The sequence below is a fragment of the Stegodyphus dumicola genome, chromosome X1 (assembly GCF_044657685.1).
Source record: "Stegodyphus dumicola isolate Sdum_Otavi_A_Nest chromosome X1, ASM4465768v1".
NCBI classification, from domain to species: Eukaryota; Metazoa; Arthropoda; class Arachnida; order Araneae; family Eresidae; genus Stegodyphus; species Stegodyphus dumicola.
The window spans coordinates 201,839,897-201,857,268 of record NC_140780.1 but is presented as its reverse complement, the minus strand read 5'-3'; the positions used below and the strand labels follow the sequence as shown (position 1 = coordinate 201,857,268).

The 17,372-nt window shown below is 34.9% G+C and overlaps 1 protein-coding gene across 10 annotated transcripts in view; it reads left to right on the top strand.

The window, feature by feature from the left end:
* Nucleotides 1-17,372, top strand: part of LOC118190083 (hexosaminidase D-like) — a 278,340-nt gene that overhangs the window by 198,791 nt on the left and 62,177 nt on the right. Inside the window, exon 1 of one of the 10 annotated variants that reach the window (XM_085808044.1) lies at nt 7,589-7,671. The exons of the other annotated variants lie outside the window; for them this stretch is intronic. Coding sequence (XP_085664170.1) covers nt 7,668-7,671 — 4 coding nt within the window. The 5' untranslated portion in view covers nt 7,589-7,667. Of the gene's footprint in view, nt 1-7,588; nt 7,672-17,372 lie in introns of those variants that run through there. 10 annotated transcript variants of the gene reach the window in all.

The window sequence follows — 17,372 nt, the reverse complement described above, 5'->3', positions numbered from 1 at the left end:
GGCTCTCATTTTTTTCGGAGTGTTTTCAAAACGTTTTTTTATACTGTGCCTTCCAGAAAAACTTTAATGCTCTTTTTTATATTCATTAAGTATAATTATGAACCCTAGCGTACCCTAGCGTGTACTTTTAACAACTCATTTCGTAAATAACATAATTCTGTGAAGGAAACGAAAAATTCGAATTTTAATCTGCCAGGAATGGACAAAGAAAACAGGTTATTTTTCAAACAGGGTTATGAAAACACTGCTCGAAAAGTAAACAAAGTATGATACCCAAACCCTTGCTAATTTGAGAAAAAAATCTGCATAGCCAAATGCCAAAAATAATAAATACCCCGCTAAGTGTAAAAGAATACAAAATACAGCCAGAAATTTTTAAAGGAATAGAAAAGTGATTTTTAAATTTTTACATTATTATTAATGATCGTATACGCCTCGATACATTATTCGTAAAATTTTATGGAATTAAATATAAAATACTGGGATATTTTTTACTGGCTTAACCTATACTTTTATGATACATCATACATTCATTTTGTATTATCGCGACTTAGAGAAAGAAAACTAAGCTAACAAAATCAGAAGTAATGTAAGCTATTTCATACCTTATTATATTATTATTCTTTATATATATTTCATACCTTATTATACGCTAGTATTACTAAGGCGTACTATCACCACTATTCATGCTTATTTTATGCCTCTCATTGTAACTTTTAATGTCTTTGTAGCTGAAATTCTTTATTACTCTCATAGTAAATACATTTGTATCCGTACAAGGGTAAGAAGAGAAAAAGATGGGATAGGACGGGATGATCAAAATAGCTTTTATCTATTTCCTTTAAACCCATCAGCGGCGGCCGAATGGATAAAGCCGCTGTACACTGGTAAGTTATCCCCGAAATTCGATTCTCGGCTGCTGAACAAGCTGTCTTCTTGGAGATTTCATTGGTTTCTCCATGTATAACGTATAAATATGAACCAGCTACTATCAAAAGTACTCCATGATGCCATTGCTTGCGTTACGCAGATAGTCATAGCTTATTTTTTCATGAATAAAAAAAATTTTAATCTCACATTTTCTTCAACATTCAGCTTTCAATAAAAAGATCAGTTTATAATTATAGGGTCATCGTTGGCCGAATGGTAAGTCCGCTGAATCTGGTAGTTCGATGCATGTTTAAAGTCCTTTCGAACAGACTGCTTGCACGAGCGGTTTTGTGAATTTCACCATAAGCTACATAAATAAGAAACAGTTTATTCAAAAATTCCTTCCAACGGAGTCATCAATCCCCCTCTTAGGCAGATAGCTCTACTGTGTTTTGCCATTTTCCAGTGCTCCACGGAAGAATAGAAAAACTGGATGCAAATTATCTATTGAAATTTCTAAGTGAGAGGAGAAAGAAACTTCGTTAATAACAGAACACTAGAAAGCTATTTGCCTAAGAAACAGGGCCCTTCTGTGAAGAGTTCTGAAAGTGGTTTGTTTTAACATCGTACATAAGAAATCATAAGTGCAAACAATATTTTACAACAATTAATTTTTTTTAATTTCCAAAAAAAAAAAAGATGAACTGAGTCACGTAAATCCAACGTCTCGTCATTTAATTTTGTTTGAAACAAATTTTATTCGTAAGGAGAATTATATTAATTTGAAGATTTTTCAATTTAGATTCAATTTCGTTAATAAATTTGTTGAAATTTCCCTTGTGGAAAATTTTAGCTACTCCAAATCATTGGATGCAGTGTAAATAGATTGCAACTTATAAGTTATTTCTCCCGCCTTCCTAGCTAGCCTTCGTGGTGTCGTTGTCTGCACGCTCAGCGCGTAATTGAGAGGTCCGCGGTTCAAATCCCGGCGAAAGTGTTGCTAATTTTTTATCTTGCCTGCTTCCAAAAATACCTAACAGTGGCGCCCGAACTAAAAAGGTGTTGGATGATGATTTTCCACACCCATGCTTTGGCGATTGGGTCCCCTAAAAACCACAGTCGCCATTTAAAAGGAGTATATAAGGTATTTCTCTCACCTTCCCAGCGAGCCTTCGTGGTGTAGTGGTCCGCACGCTCAGCGCGTAATTGAGAGGTCCATGGTTCGATTCCCGGCGAAGGCGTTGTTAATTTTTCATCTTGCCTGCTTCCAAAAATACCTAATGTCTCTAAAAACTATACTGTTGCATTTACTACATAAAAAACTATAATTCAGTAATAAACTGATAAGGAATTTCTTTTCTTTTCTTCCATGAAATTGTTCTTGCGATTTTGATGTACTTTTCAGTCTTCGAGGATTTCGGGAATGTGAGCCCGAAACACTATTACCCCAATACTTGTCTTGCTCCAATTTTATGTAGAGAGATGTACTCAAAGCATATTGTTGGAGCGCCCTTGGATACTTCGCTCCCGCCCTAAGTCTTGCTATGCTGCCTCACCGTGGCAGGAGGGTTGTCACCGGACGGAATGGGAGAAGTACGTCGAAAGCTTATTTTCTGATAGGGCAGGAAGGTCATTCCAATATGACCAAAAAAATCATAGCAGGCGAATAGCCTTAAAAGGTCTTTTTTTAGATTTTGTGTCACAGTCCCGGAGCCCCTCTGAACGTTCCTTTGTTTTTTACCCCTCCTCTTAGCCTTCATGGCTCTCTTTCCTTTTTCCTTGTGGTAGATTTTCTTTTTTCCTTTTATAGTGGATGGGACCCACTGTAATCGGCAGTTACAATTCTTTTATTTCTGTCTTACAATGATGAGAAAAATGCCTTCGCTTTTGCCGTGCGTTGAGACCCATACGGCTAGGATGGATGATCCTAGTAGTTTTAAGGGGTGAGGTACTATCCCAATACTCTGCATTCACCACTTCTTCAGCCCAAAACAGGAGGTACTTAGTTGTCCCAACTAGCCTTAATTGATTGGTCAATAGCCCTTCGTGTCAGTGGCTTAGGGATAAGCCTTCGGAAATTCCGCTTTCAGGAAAGCTGACTGTGGAGCTTCAGTTTGTGTATAAGTGCAGTTAATCCTAACACAGGAATCTGTTTTCCCTCTTTGGATTCCATGATGGGTGGGCGTTAGGACCGGAATCTTTCTTATTATAATATGGTAACCTGGCTTTCCCATTTATATGGCTTCTCTCAATCACATGGAAACGAAAACTCTAGTACTGTTTAAGTGAATATGCATTTCTGCCATTTCTAGTGAGAGCATCAGATGTCCGAAGTTATCATCACCATTCACCTAGAAAATCTATCACCATTCCTCGTCCATAAGTATGTTGTGGCCTCAACCGGCGAGCCAAAAAGCATAAAAAATCTCCGTTCAGGAACTCTGCTCATCGAGACGATATCTAATACACCATTCTCTTCTCTCCTAAAAGTGGGAAATATGGGTGAGCATTCTATTTCTGCATCTCGATTTAATTCTTTGATTAAGTCCAGAGGTATCATTTCAGAGAGAGATCTGATGTCAGTCTCTGAGGAAGAACTTCTAAAAGAACTGTTTGAGGAAAGCGTATGTGGAGCTCGCCGAATTAAAATCCGTAGAGATGAGCAAATTGTTAACCCAAAGTATATCATACTTATGTCCTCATCTTTCAGAGTTACAGAGTTCCATTAAGTCTGGATACTTGAATTGTCCCATCAGACCTTCCGTGCCGAACGCATTGCGCTGTTTTCAGTTTTAGTGGTTCGAGCGTGCAAAGGGTGCATACCGCGAAAACTTGGATTGTGCTCGTTGTTCTGTGACCGTTCATGAAAGTCAGCATTGAAATGCTAATCCAAAGTTATAAAAAATCTATACTGAAGCTAAGAAACTGTTTAGCACCGGCAACCAAGACCAAAAGTTTCTTATGCTGAAGCAACCAAATTATATCGGTTAGTAAGTAACCAAACATCTCATAGTATACAGAAGAAAACATCTAAATCAAAAATAACTGGCTGCGAAAAATTTTTAAATCCTCCTCCTCCTAAACAGGTAAACGAAAGCTCGGAAATAAAAGTTCAAAGAACGGACAGCTCAAAGAAAGAAAATTAAAAGCACCAAAAAGAGAATTCTAAGCCGAAGTTTTGTCGAAGTTATTTTGTCTAATTTTGTTGAATCCGAGATAAAAGTAGAGAGTGTCACAGAACTTTCAGACCATGTCTTACAAACAAACAGCATCATAATAATAAACATTCATAATGACCACCCTCATAGGGTAGAACTGTCGTGGCTTCTACCGTGGTCTTGATGGCATTAAACAGCTTGTTAATAATTATTAACCTATTTGTGTTGCAGGGCAAGTGACCTTAGTTATAAGAGACCTTAGACCTTCTCTTGGTTATACATCTGAAAGCAGTTGTTGTACAGGTGAGCATCCAGACAATGATTTCTGTCCTTTAGTGTTTATCTTATCCCAAATGAAAGTATTTATCATACAGATTTGAACGACTTAATTGGCCAACAACTAACACCATTTATTCTGGTTGGTGGTTTTAATGGACACAATCCTCTGCGAGATAGTAGAGATACAAATCCACGGGGAAAACATATCAAACAGCTAGTCCATGAGCATTGTTTCTGTGTTCTCAACAAAGCAGAAAACAAATACTTTTATCAACGAGCAAGAACCTTCCACTCGACTGACATCATAATTATTTCTCCGCCTCTTCTGCCATCCCTATCCTTTAGTGTTGGGAATTATCCATTCAATTGCGATTACTTCCCAATTATTGTAAACTTTATAGGAAATGGAAATTTTTCTGTCTCCAGAACACCACGATTTTTTGTTAGATAACGCAGACTGGAATTCCTTGCCTCATCATGCCTATTTCATTAAAGAAATGGTGATGGATGTGCAAAGTTACCATGCTGTGAGGATTCGTACTGATAAAATTGTTCAAGCAGCTGAATTATCTAATCCGAAACGATCAGTAAAATTCCCAAAATAGCCAAGGCTTTTGTGAAAATATGAATGCCAGGATGCCATAAAGTAACAAAGGAACATTTTTCGGCAAAATATTACCTCATCATTTTAAAAACAGGTAAAATAAAAGCACGTCAAGTGCTTCGGGTTAATCAAAGCAAATCGTGGATCTCTTATGTGCCATCCATAATTCCTCTACAGTGAATAAGAAGGTATGAGAAAGAGTTTGGAAAGCGTCTGGTATATACAAAGACCCCACACTGTCCATTTTAAAGCTAAATGGCGATATAAAACGCAGCAAAGAAGGCGTTGTTAATACCATTGCTAATACGGTGAGGAGTTTTCAGTCCTATCAAGTAGCAGTAACTATCATCCTATATTACTTTCTGCTAAGATACACTTTGAAAAACAGCCTAATGATTTCACCATTTATATACTTTAAAATCACGATCTAACTTTGCTGGAGTTCAAAGAGCTTTGTTACAGACAAGAAGAGAACAAGAGAAAACGGACACGGAATTGTTGTCTCAATACCGTTTTTTCAAACATTTCAAACAGAGTTATGTAGCTATATTATCACTCAACTTTACTGCAAGTTCCAGTTTTATGTACTCAAAAAATACATCTAAGTCTTGATCATTCGCAGCATTAGTGAGAAAATTGACTCCGCTGGAAACTGTGACGTGATTTTAGCAGGCGTACATGCATTGACACTAGATGCAATTTCTAACATGAGAAGCTTCATGTTGTTTCGAAGCAGAAATTTTCAACGATACCGCTATATAGCGGCACTAAGTGAAAGAGGCTTTGAATATGTTGTTGGGGAATTGCAACCAGTACCACCTCGATATGTAGCCAAAGTTCATCTGATGTACCCATGGGTATAGCTTATCGGACCGTTCTCTTATCATTAACCAAACACGTTCGATGGGTGATAGATCTGGAGAACGTACAACCCATGCAGTATGATGGGCTAAGAAGAGACCTTGAACATTGCGGACTTTTCTGTTGAAATGTGGCCACAGGCAAGCCCTAAAGGTTAGGAAGAACAGGCTGTGAAACCTCAGAGATATGGCGTTAGCGTACCTATAATGCATACTAGAGAAGGACCGGGAGTAGTATACGATACCACCCCATAGCCATAGCATCGGGTGCAGGACCATTATGACGATGCATTAATACAACAGTCGCATAGCTTTTGTCCACGGTGTCTCCAAACTCTAAACTGATCATTGTGGTACTGCAGGCAGAAGCATGATTATTCCGAAAACATAATTTAATGCCATTTGGATGTCCATCTCAACCATTCAGTGCACCGTTTCAAACGCAAATTCCTATGGTTTAAAGTTTACGGTAAGTGAAGCAATGAACGCGTACTGTGATAAGGTTTCGGATGCTACAGTGCGTTCCATCAGTGCCATGCATACAATATGCCTTTCTTCTCATGTAGTGTACCAACGAGGCGGTTGCAATTGCTCCTGTCCGTCAATCGTTCTCTTCTGCATTCATCGATTCCATATTCGCATGACAATTGTTGGCTACGCTCGACACGATGACCGATTTCCCGGAATGATAATTCGCAATATCTGTATGCAAGGATTCTCCTCAGTCTAACTCAGAAACGTGCTCGAGTGATGTTCGTGTTTTTCTACGAGGCCTACTGAAATTGCACACACAGGTGACAGGTGACAGCAGGACAGGGCACCCGGACGGCTTTCTATGACTACTCGGGTATTACCCTGGCCCTGCAACCATCTTGAGTCTTCACAGTTGTAAGATGCTTTTATGTTTATTGCAGGTGCCCTATTCCGGCCTGCAGAGGTCTATGCCCATTTTTTCTAGTTTGGCCATTATGCATTTAAGCTTTTGCCGCGTGCCTCGATGTTTTATGAGAAGGCGTTTGAAAGGCAGAACATTGGTAGTTGGGAATTTTATGTACTATTCTGCTGTTAAGGGGCACTCCGTGACATAATGGTCTGGTGAGCCCACGTTGCCACAAACACACATATCAGTTGTTGCTAGACCCCTTTCTGCAAAGTACGTCGGAAAGGGGCCGTGGCCTGTTATATAATTGCACACACACAAAAATCTCACGAGCGAACAATTCCCGTTATTCGAAACATGAATCTTTCTCCCTTTATACAGGATTATAAGGAGCGTAGAGTCGCCCATGATGTGCACGTGCGCTGAAATCGTAATAATTTGTATATTCCATCGCGGTATACACATAATGCAAGTTTCATGCTGTTTGGATGCTTCCTTCATTTTGGATGACCATCAGTTTAGTTCCATACTAGCTTCCGATGATTGAAGGGGCTAGCTACCTAAGCAGTATTAACCTTTTATGTACGCGTAATGCAAAAACCAAGCCAGTTTTTCTCAGAAATTACTTAACGAAATCACGAACCATAGTTCAAGTAAACGCCATATGCTTTAGAGCAATTTAAAAAGAAATTCTAAATTGGATAAAATTTCATCCTTTTTATTTCTCTTTCATAATTTATTCTTTCTTCTGCATTATGTATATTGCTTCTGCTTCTCAATTTGCTTAAGCACTTGTGACTGTGAGCTGAAGGGTTTCTGTTTGAAGCTTCAAAATGGATTTCAGGGATAGAAAAGCAATATAATTTTATCGCTATTGTAATTCAGTTTCCGGATTGATATCCCACGTTTCTCCTTTTTTGCCTACTTTAAAATACATCTTTTACAATTTTCAGAAGATTAATGCAGCTGAATAATGGCTCCTTTAGATATCTTCCCGTCGACAGCTGTTCTGCTGAATGCGTAAGTACCCTTCATTTGCTCAGCTGGTTTGAATTGCTGTTGCATTATTTTTTTCCTTAAATAATTTTATCAAAAATAAAATACTAAACCTTCACCTGGAGGCTTAAACGATTATTCTACCCTCAATGTATGCCTACTGTTCTTTTCATTTTTATTTCAAAGTTTTTATTCGTTCAGTTCGATATCCAAACACGAGAAAACAACTGAACTTTTATCATTAATTTACTGTGAATAATAAGTTTCATAAAATAAATCTTCTGTCACGAAAATAAATTCAGAATTCACCAATGTATTAACTTTTATAGTTTACTATTAATAGTCTTTTTCGTAATGAAAAATTTTAGCAATTCATTTTAACTATTACTAAGTCTACTGAAATTATTTTAAATGACAATAAAATATGAAATTTTAAAATTATGTTATGCTCATTTTTGCGTTGGATTTCTGCAAGTGGATAACAACAACAGTAAATTAATATTTATTCTCTAAATAGCTTAGGATATTTAAGAATATCTTCTTTGAAGACTCTTTTTCTAGTTTTATAAGAAATAAATTTGGCTTTTAATTTAACGTGCATTCGGATGTTTCGAAACAAAAGTAACCTTATTTCTAGTGGCATAAAAGCGATTGTTGTGTACTGAGATGAGTAATATATGATATTAAAAGATGTATTTTAATAATAACAATGTTTATGCAGATATCTACATAAATTTATGAATCCCATAAATCAGAAAGATGATAAATTACACCAGTAAGAGTCTTTTTAAAAATAAAAATATAAATTATTAAGAATCATGTATATTGCTCAATTATTTCAGTAATTTGTTAATTTAAAAAACAAATTAAAGATGTCTTAGAACGTGGGATGACAACACCTCATAGAAATGGCAATTTGTCAAACCGCGCTTAAACGAATGTTATATCTTAAGTCTTATAGCATGGTAAAAATTAAGAAGCCGCATGGGTGATCAATGCCTTAAAACCGTAAAACAAAGTAGTGGTGACAAAAAAGTGGAAAGTCATACGTTTCTAAAATCATCTACTTTATTCACTCTTATATAGTCGTTTCAAATATTTCAGCAAAAAAGGAAAGGTTAATCAAAATACTTGTCTAATAATTTGCTGAAATCATGAAAAAAGAGATGCATAATGTTGCTGAAGGAGTTAGCTTATAATGCAAGATTTTCTGATCTTCGCCTGCTTGCAAGACTTCATAAATCTTTTATAGGCAATTTTCATTAAAAAATAATTATGTGTGGCTGAAAATCCTCTATTGCGCATGAGTAGATTGCTTTTCATATAGTAAATCCCTCCAAAATAGAGTAGCTAGGAATCAAAATATTTTTTCTACATTTGCACAAGACCGTAACTTCATTTTATACTTTGTTAGTTTTAACATAATGAAAAAACTAGGAAGTTAGGCTGATTCGAAAAATTCACTCTTGCACTTTAAAAGACTATGAAAAAAGAACGTTTCACATCTTTTAATAGTTTTTACAAAGCCATAGCATTATCAGTGCACAAAAGGGATTGTTCCGCTTAATATTTAACGGTAGGATCATTAGGAAGTCGAATATCACACTTGACCTCTCAGCTTTTTTTGTTTACTTCGAAAATATTGTATACCATGGTCAATTTAAACGAAATTACTAACCATATGTCATTTTAAAGTATAATCGTTAGTAATTTCTGTGACTAAGTGATAAGCCTAATGTTCGAATAAAGTGATATTTTATTTAATAATCCATGGCATCCAGTTGTTACAGTTATTCACGAATTTTTACCGATGTGATAGACTAAAAATCGGAGTTTGGATGAAAAGAAAAACGTACTATGGATAGGAAAAAAAGGAAATGTCGTTTCTTTTTGGATCAACAAAGAAGTTGATAGCTCTCAAGTGGCAAGAAAAAGAAAAGAGGTCTTTATGTTATCAACCCTTCTCACTGTCGAATTTATTGGTACTGAAAAGAAACATCGTCAAACGATGACGAATAAATCCGCTAAGGAAATGAATTTTTCGTTCAAAAGCTTTCAATAACGACAGTATCTTTTTATAAATTTTCTAATGTCGGTCGATCTATACCTACATCTTTGCTTCGAAGCTTACTGCACATATATTTTTAAATAAATAGTTTTCAATATTTGAATAATATAATATGTATCCTTTATAACTTGTTGTATAACTAGCTATAGGATTTACCGTTTTCTTTAATACATTCAATTTCGATGTTTCTAATGTTAGAGTAGAAATTTTAAGAGTTTCAAAATTGCTACAACTTTTGATACAGTTCCAGTACGAATAAAAGAAATTGCATTTTCCTAAATTACATCACGAATATTTAACTAAATAACATTTAATAAAGTGAGCTTTAATAAAATGTAAAAGTTCCATATTTTTACGCAAAAATTGATGCATAATGCGTAAATAATCTTCCGAGAGTGAGATCCGTGTATAACGTATTCATTTTTTAGCTTTAATATACACGGGTAGCATTCTTATCGCATCGGCAGTTCATCTGCGATCGAATTCGCAGGTAAAAAAGGTACATATTTTTTTCAACGATTTAATTAAGTTTGTACCCGAGATTATAAAGTTAACATATCTTTGGGAACAAACCAGTCCACCTGATTTTATTTGATCAAGAAATGCTATTTGTTGTAATCATGAGCCAATTTGCGTCGAAAAGAAAAAAGATTTATTGAAGAAGTCAAACAACAAGAATCAGTGTATTATTTGTAAATTTTTCAGGACTAGTTTCGATGGTTTAACTGTAGAACCAAAGTGCAAATGAACGAGATAAAATGCGGTGATAAGGTAAGAAAAAATGGCTAGATAGAAATAAGCTACTGGCGCCATCTATTGAAGAAACAAGGAAACTAAAATATAGTTTCTTTAAAGGCTGAAGATAAAGATGGATTGGAATTAGGGTCGTTAAGAAGACAGAAAGATTTTTTTGAATGTGAAATGCCTCTAGAAAGTCTAATTCACCAATTAATTATCTCGTTCATTTGTTCTTAGGCAGCTGAGGAACGTGGTTCTGTAGTTAAACTATCGAAACTAGTCCTGCAAAATTTACAATATTACACTGATTCTTAATGTTTGACTTATCCAATAATTATTATTCGGCTTGCTATTTTAACCTAAATTAGAAGAAAGGGTGTTCAAATAAAATTTCAGATTTTGAAAAACTCAAGCATAGCGTCAGGAATATCATCTGTAGGATCATCATGCAATTAAGACACAATGCGTCGCTCGTTGATTACGCTTAGCTAATAAAACCATATATTTATCCTCGGAGGTGTGGTAGTCTTTGGACGGCCAGGAAGATAGTTCTGACTCATCTGAGATGAAATCTTGTTGTTCCACAGGAGTTCGAATCCAAAGAAACGGGGTTGGCTTCTTGAATATGTTTTGTGGCTTTAGCCATGTGTAACGTAAATAGTTCTCATAAAAAGCCTGTTTCTCATAAAAAGCCTTTGACTAAACTTACCCTTTTTTTTAGATAGATAGCTTTCATGTGCTTCGCTATATTTAAAAAAAATCTAACCTTATCCTAATTGTTTTAGCATAATGCACGTTATTTAAAGAGCGTAGTGGTTTATAAATGACAAATGACATACAAATTTTAAAGTAATAAAAAGTTTTAACTCTAAAGTTCGGTGAAGGGCGTCATAAGATGCGCATGCAGTAATCGGCAAAGGACGAAACGTAATAAAGATACTCTGTAACATGTCTCAGCCCGGTGTGTGAATAGACTTCGCGCATTTCTTATGGTAGCATTCTAGAACTCAAAGGTGAGCAGCGACTGTAAAATACAACAGAAAATGAATTTGAAGTTCAGTTTTAAAATTGGTATATCTGCATAATGTAAACGATGACATGCTGAATAAGTTGATGAAGTGTTTACGAATTTTAAACGCTTTTGGAATTGGAAGGGGAAAATTAATTTATGCGTAAGGTGAAATTTTGACCAGAGAATTCAAGAATGAAGGCAATGCTTACTGCATTCTTTGACAGATGCAATGCTCTGACAAATTTATCACAGAGCACTTGTTTTTATCATATACACCCAGAAGGGCTCTTGTCCCCTTCCCCATAACCCTGTTACATATGGCTCTCATCATGTAAAGAATTTTAGCCTCGAACATCCATCACTCACCTGATATTGGTCCAAGCTATTTCTTTCTGCTTTTGCGTTTGAAAAGGGCCTGTAAAGGTGAAAGATTTTTCGGATATCTCAGACAGTCAAAACCACGTAACAAGGTTTCCTCATGGGATATCGAAAGAGGACTTCGCCCGCAGTTTTCCGGAATTTTTATTGTTAGAAGTGAACTGTAAACAATGGGCATTATTTTAAATGAATATAAAGTGTTTTCTGGATTTAAGTAAGAATCTTTTGTTTATGAATACATTCACTGAACTTTATTGCGAAACCTTGCAGATCCAAACTGTAGTTGCAAAGGGTTGTGACAATGTCCGATATGTGATTAGTTAGCACATTCATCTAGCAACTGGGAAAGTGCGCAACTGAATCTCAGCGAAAGCACATTTGTTTTTCACATTTCCTGCAACGAAAAGCCTAACAGTCTCTATGTAACGTAGTTAAAATATAATGTTATTTTTTGTAAGTATTTAAAACAAAGTTCAACTTTATCACTGTTGCTAATCATAAGTTTCTTTTGAGTAACGCATTGCTATTTAGTGTACAGCATAACAGTAAAGTTTGAGTGGAAGACAAAATCTTCAAGGAAATAAGCATTTTAAAAAAAGTCTCATCAAATCAATTAATCAAAATTTTCTAGTGAGAGAATAAGAAAGATTTTTGCGTTATTTGTTATGATACGAAAATTTAAAAGCGTAGTTTAAATAAAATAATCTCAACCTGCAAATGAAAATTAATATTTATGAAAATAATAAAGCGCTATTGTCTGGTAACTCTGAAACGCATTTATGACTTTAAGCATAAACTCAAGACTTTTCTATCCCTTTTGTGATGTTAAAATTCCTAGTTACTTCGGAACAGCTGTTGAGATATTTCTCAACATAGTTGAAGTCCCATATTTGAAGCAGCTGTTGAACAAGATTCTTCAGTGACTTGTAACGTATTATTAAGCATATTCCTGTCAAGAAGCAAAATAATTATCAGAAAAGAATGTAGTTTCAATTCATTCCTGATGAAGCTTAGCAAAATGTCAAAATCAAATCAAAAGAATCTGGCAATATCGTTGTCGGATATTTTTTGTTCCTCCTAGTTTCGATAATTCCGGAGAAACTCTCGCGAATAAAGTTGGAAGCTGCAATGAGTCTGTAAAAATTTACGACGTGGAAAATATGAGAATCTTGTAAACAACTACAAAACAGATCGCTGGGATATATGAGTGTCAGAAAGAATACAATTTATGATCCGGTTTATCATCTTAGGGAAAACGTAACAGCTGGTGGTATGATTTAATGTTCATATAGCCAAGAGAATAAAAAAATGAAACTGATTGATGCAAGTTGTTTTACTGGAACATATACAACATTTGAAATTTCTCTGTGATGAAGTATAAAACTTTTATCAAATAACTTAAGGTTTGTTAAAGAGAATTTTCGCATAAAGTACAGAATAGTTGTTCTAACTTTATGGGAAACCGTTTCCCGTAATTAAGCATCCTTTTTCGCCTTGAAAATAAATTAGATTAGTTTCTAAGGCTCTTGTTTAAAACTGTAAAAATTTAACCTTTCTAAGACCTATCCTTCAACTTAAAATTCCGGGAATGCGTTATTCGATTTTGAGTAAAAAGGATGGATAACGAAAGTGTAACCATTTTGGTTTCTTAGAGGCCATGTTGCTATTTCGAATCCTACGTAAAGGCTCTAGGATTGCTTAAATTTTAGATAAAAGTTGAACATGTTCAGAAATTTTGGTTTGTTTGAGGATGTTTCAGAAAATTTACAATCTCTTAAAAACCTGACTACTCTTCAAGAGAACCTCTTTTTCAATAATCATTTTATAATTTCCAAATTATTTGATTTCCTTAAGATTCATGCACTGTAGATTCTCATTAGCGCTTGATGGTCTTTTTTAGAAAAATAAAGAATGTATACTGAGAAGAGAACTAATAAATGAGAAATAAAAAAACTGCTTTTGTATTCGAGTGCAGAGCTTAGAGATAAAGCTAAACCAGACCAGCTCTTTCCGCTTTCAAAAGCGAACCCTAGTTCTGGGATTTTAATCTCTTAGACATTCCGAGTTCCCTTGATAGCCATCCAAGAGATTCTTGTTTCAGGAATCTGTTCCAAAATTTACTTTTACTTGTAAACGACGTAATTTCAGAGTCATTTTGTCTTAGGTTAGAGATTGCCCGTTTGGACAACCTCTAGGTAAATTTAGGTAGATATCACAAAACTACACTCATTTCCTAATTTTTCACTGTACCTTGATTGAATTAAAATTTCTTTAGTTTTCGGGATCTAAATTTTCATCGACGTTTATAAAAATTACATCGCTTGCAAATGACTGACATTTATGAACTTAATTTCATTTTGGCCCACTATTGGCAGAATAGATAAAGCAGCAGAACGCTGGTAGTTTCGTCTTGCTTGCGGGTTTTCAGCTGATGACATGATTAAATTATCTACATTCTGTCAAAGACCTCTAGGTACATCTGGAGTAGGGTTGGGATGCTTTATTGAAGGACTTTCTGAAGAAACTTAGTTTATATCTATGTTGAACGTACGTATCAGCCAGTTTCTCTGCGTGGGAAGATTTATGGCTTCAGACGAATTATTGGTATTTTTCAATATGCTATTCGGCTCTTGGTGGGCCAGCTGATTGCGAGAAGAACTAGGTTTAAGAATACTTTGCAGGTTTTCTTAAAACGCAAAGTAAATATTCTCCAGTTTCTCTTGGAATATTCTAATCTATGGTATCTTTCTCCAAGAAGCTGACCCTAAACTGATGTGAGTTAATTAATAATCAAACCTATTTGTTTCAATAACAGATTACTTCAAATAATGGAGATGATAAGGGATTCGTCATGTCCAACATTCAAACAAGGGGAATATATCCTAACCGAATGGTAAGTTAGGTATGTATTTAAGGTAGAAAAGCATATTCAATTTCTGTCCATATAGTAGATATCGTATTATCTTCTGTTACTTGCCTTTTCTCATCTAAAATTTGAACCGAGTTCTGGACACAAGCCTATATTTATTTATTGAGATTTCCATCGAAGAAATAATAAAATATTCCATCTTCTCCTTTTAAGGGAAATAAATGAAGTTATTCGAGTTTACGTATTAAGAACAGTTGTGCTCTGAACGAAATCTCTAGCTTGAAAAACATAACGAAATGCAAAACATACCCAGATTTAAAAATGTGGAACGGTTTGCATATAGGCAAATGAAAACGAAATAAATTTTCTGCGAACGAAAAGAAAAATGAAACACTAAGTTTTATTTATTAGAAACAAGAAAGCAGTTAAAAAATTTCTAGTACAATTTGACCTCAGACACCTCATTTTTGAAAGCATTACTGAAAATCTAATCTATAGAGGCATGAAGGTAAGTTTTATTTTAGTATGTATTGAATTTGGAAAGGTAAACAATCGAAATTAAAGGTGTTTTAGAAGGTGCCCGTAATTAACGTTCTCCTAGTTCTCCTAGTAAGCGTTTTCTACAGCCATAATCGTTCATGAGGATAATGTGAAAATGTGTATATGACGTAATTAAGGGTATATGACGTAACTGTAGCGAGAATTGGAGTCACGAGTCAATGTCGAAACAACTGCTGCAGAAGTGAAAATTTATAGAGAAATATCGGATGATATTCTGCAGAATATTATGCGTAGTTCAATGGTTCTGCAGAATTTTATGGACAGTGAACACCTATGCTACGTAGCAAACACTAGTTCGGGTCTTAAATTTTGAAAACTATATCCTCTTACTTGAACCAGAATCTACTCTGATGAAATGGCTTTTCTTCCTTTCCAGAATGAACGGCCAACGATCCTGTTGTTTTAAAATTTTCATCATTTTCGGGCTTGCTTTGGAAGTGTTGTTTGGAAATTCCTACAAAGTCCGAAGTGTCCGTAAAGCAGCAGGTACTGAATCAGCATTATAATGAATGAATCTAATAAGTGCGATCTTGCAAACATCCATCAAGGTGATTGTAGGTAAAGACCACACTGAAAATATCGTAAGTTCTAGAATATGTGCAACAGTTGCTCCGTAGCATTGAAAACATTTGCATGTGTGTCACAGTAATACGCATTCTAGAGGCCATATTTGGATGTTTGGATATTCTTGGCTGGTTATTTGAAGTTCACTTAGACAGTAAACGGTTGCAATGATTAAAAGTCGTCGCAATAAGTTAAGATTAGGTAGATTATGATAGGTCCCTGAAACCTTAAAATTCGTCTCGTCTCCTTTAGATAAAATTCTTATCAGAAATATTACTTGAAACACGATCAGGAGAAGGCTTTAATTTTATAAATTTTGTGTAATGATTGTGCTCATTGTTTTGGTTTATATTATCATTAAAGAGTTATTTGATTTTAAACTGGACCTGTGTTTGTGCTACAAATTGAAAAGTTGCAAAATGTGATAAATCGTCATTAGGTAACTTAGTCACTGGGTTCTAATAAAACTTAATTTTATATCACATAAATTACAAACATCTCTGCGAACTTTAACCTACGTACAAGACATTTTTATTACTTAAATCATAAGGAATTATTTATTACTAGTAATTAAAAGCTTTGCTCTTCCAGTGGCGTAACTAAAAATTTTGGACCTTTTAGGCACAACTTAAAATAAGTATGTATATATATATATATATATATAGGTAAGATAAAAATATGTAAATCAGCTTTATAACTTAATATACTAATAGTTTCTTAGTTACTCATTTTTAAAATTGTTATTTCCTCTCTGTATTCTAAAAACAATAACTTTTCTGGACTGCGCAATTTCTAGATTGATCTATGTCACATGGCTTACGAGCGTTGATGGCGTAACTAATTCGGAACATAAACTCAGAATTTTGAAAACTGAAACTTTTCTTACCTAAACCAAAACCTTTCGCTTGGAGATTTTCTATAAATGCGCACTTTAACTTGAACCTCGATGCTGCTAGATCTAGACATGTTTATTTCGCTGTGCTCACTTCCTATCGCAACAATATCAAAAATGCAAATGTTCTTGAATAGGCACGGTTAGAGTGCCAAGTGAATTGCGGCCACAAATGCCAAATTAAATAAAATGAAGATTTAATCTGCATCGGGTGCCAGTTTCTTAATTCATTGTAGATCGTCATTTCGGCATTCTACGCCATAAAAATTCTTACTCTTCATTACAGATTCAACCTTTCTACGTTCTACACCATCAATATTGCAAAGAACTTTTGTCACACACACACACAATAATATATAAGCATTTTTCGTCCATCAGCATAGATTAATGTTTTTAATCAATTAGAGACTATTTTTAATACTAATAACTTGGTAACAACAAAACCACACTCAAACAGTCTTAATAAATATAGTTAACTGAAAAGAGAAAAAATACTAATCAAGTTACATTCGCGATAATAAATGGATTTATGAAATACATAATCCGTGCCATCGTTTGCATACTTTTGTTCGAGGCAAAAGACTCTATTATATTTCTCAAGTCCATTTCACTTGACTCTTCATGCTCGATGGCAAGAAGCAAA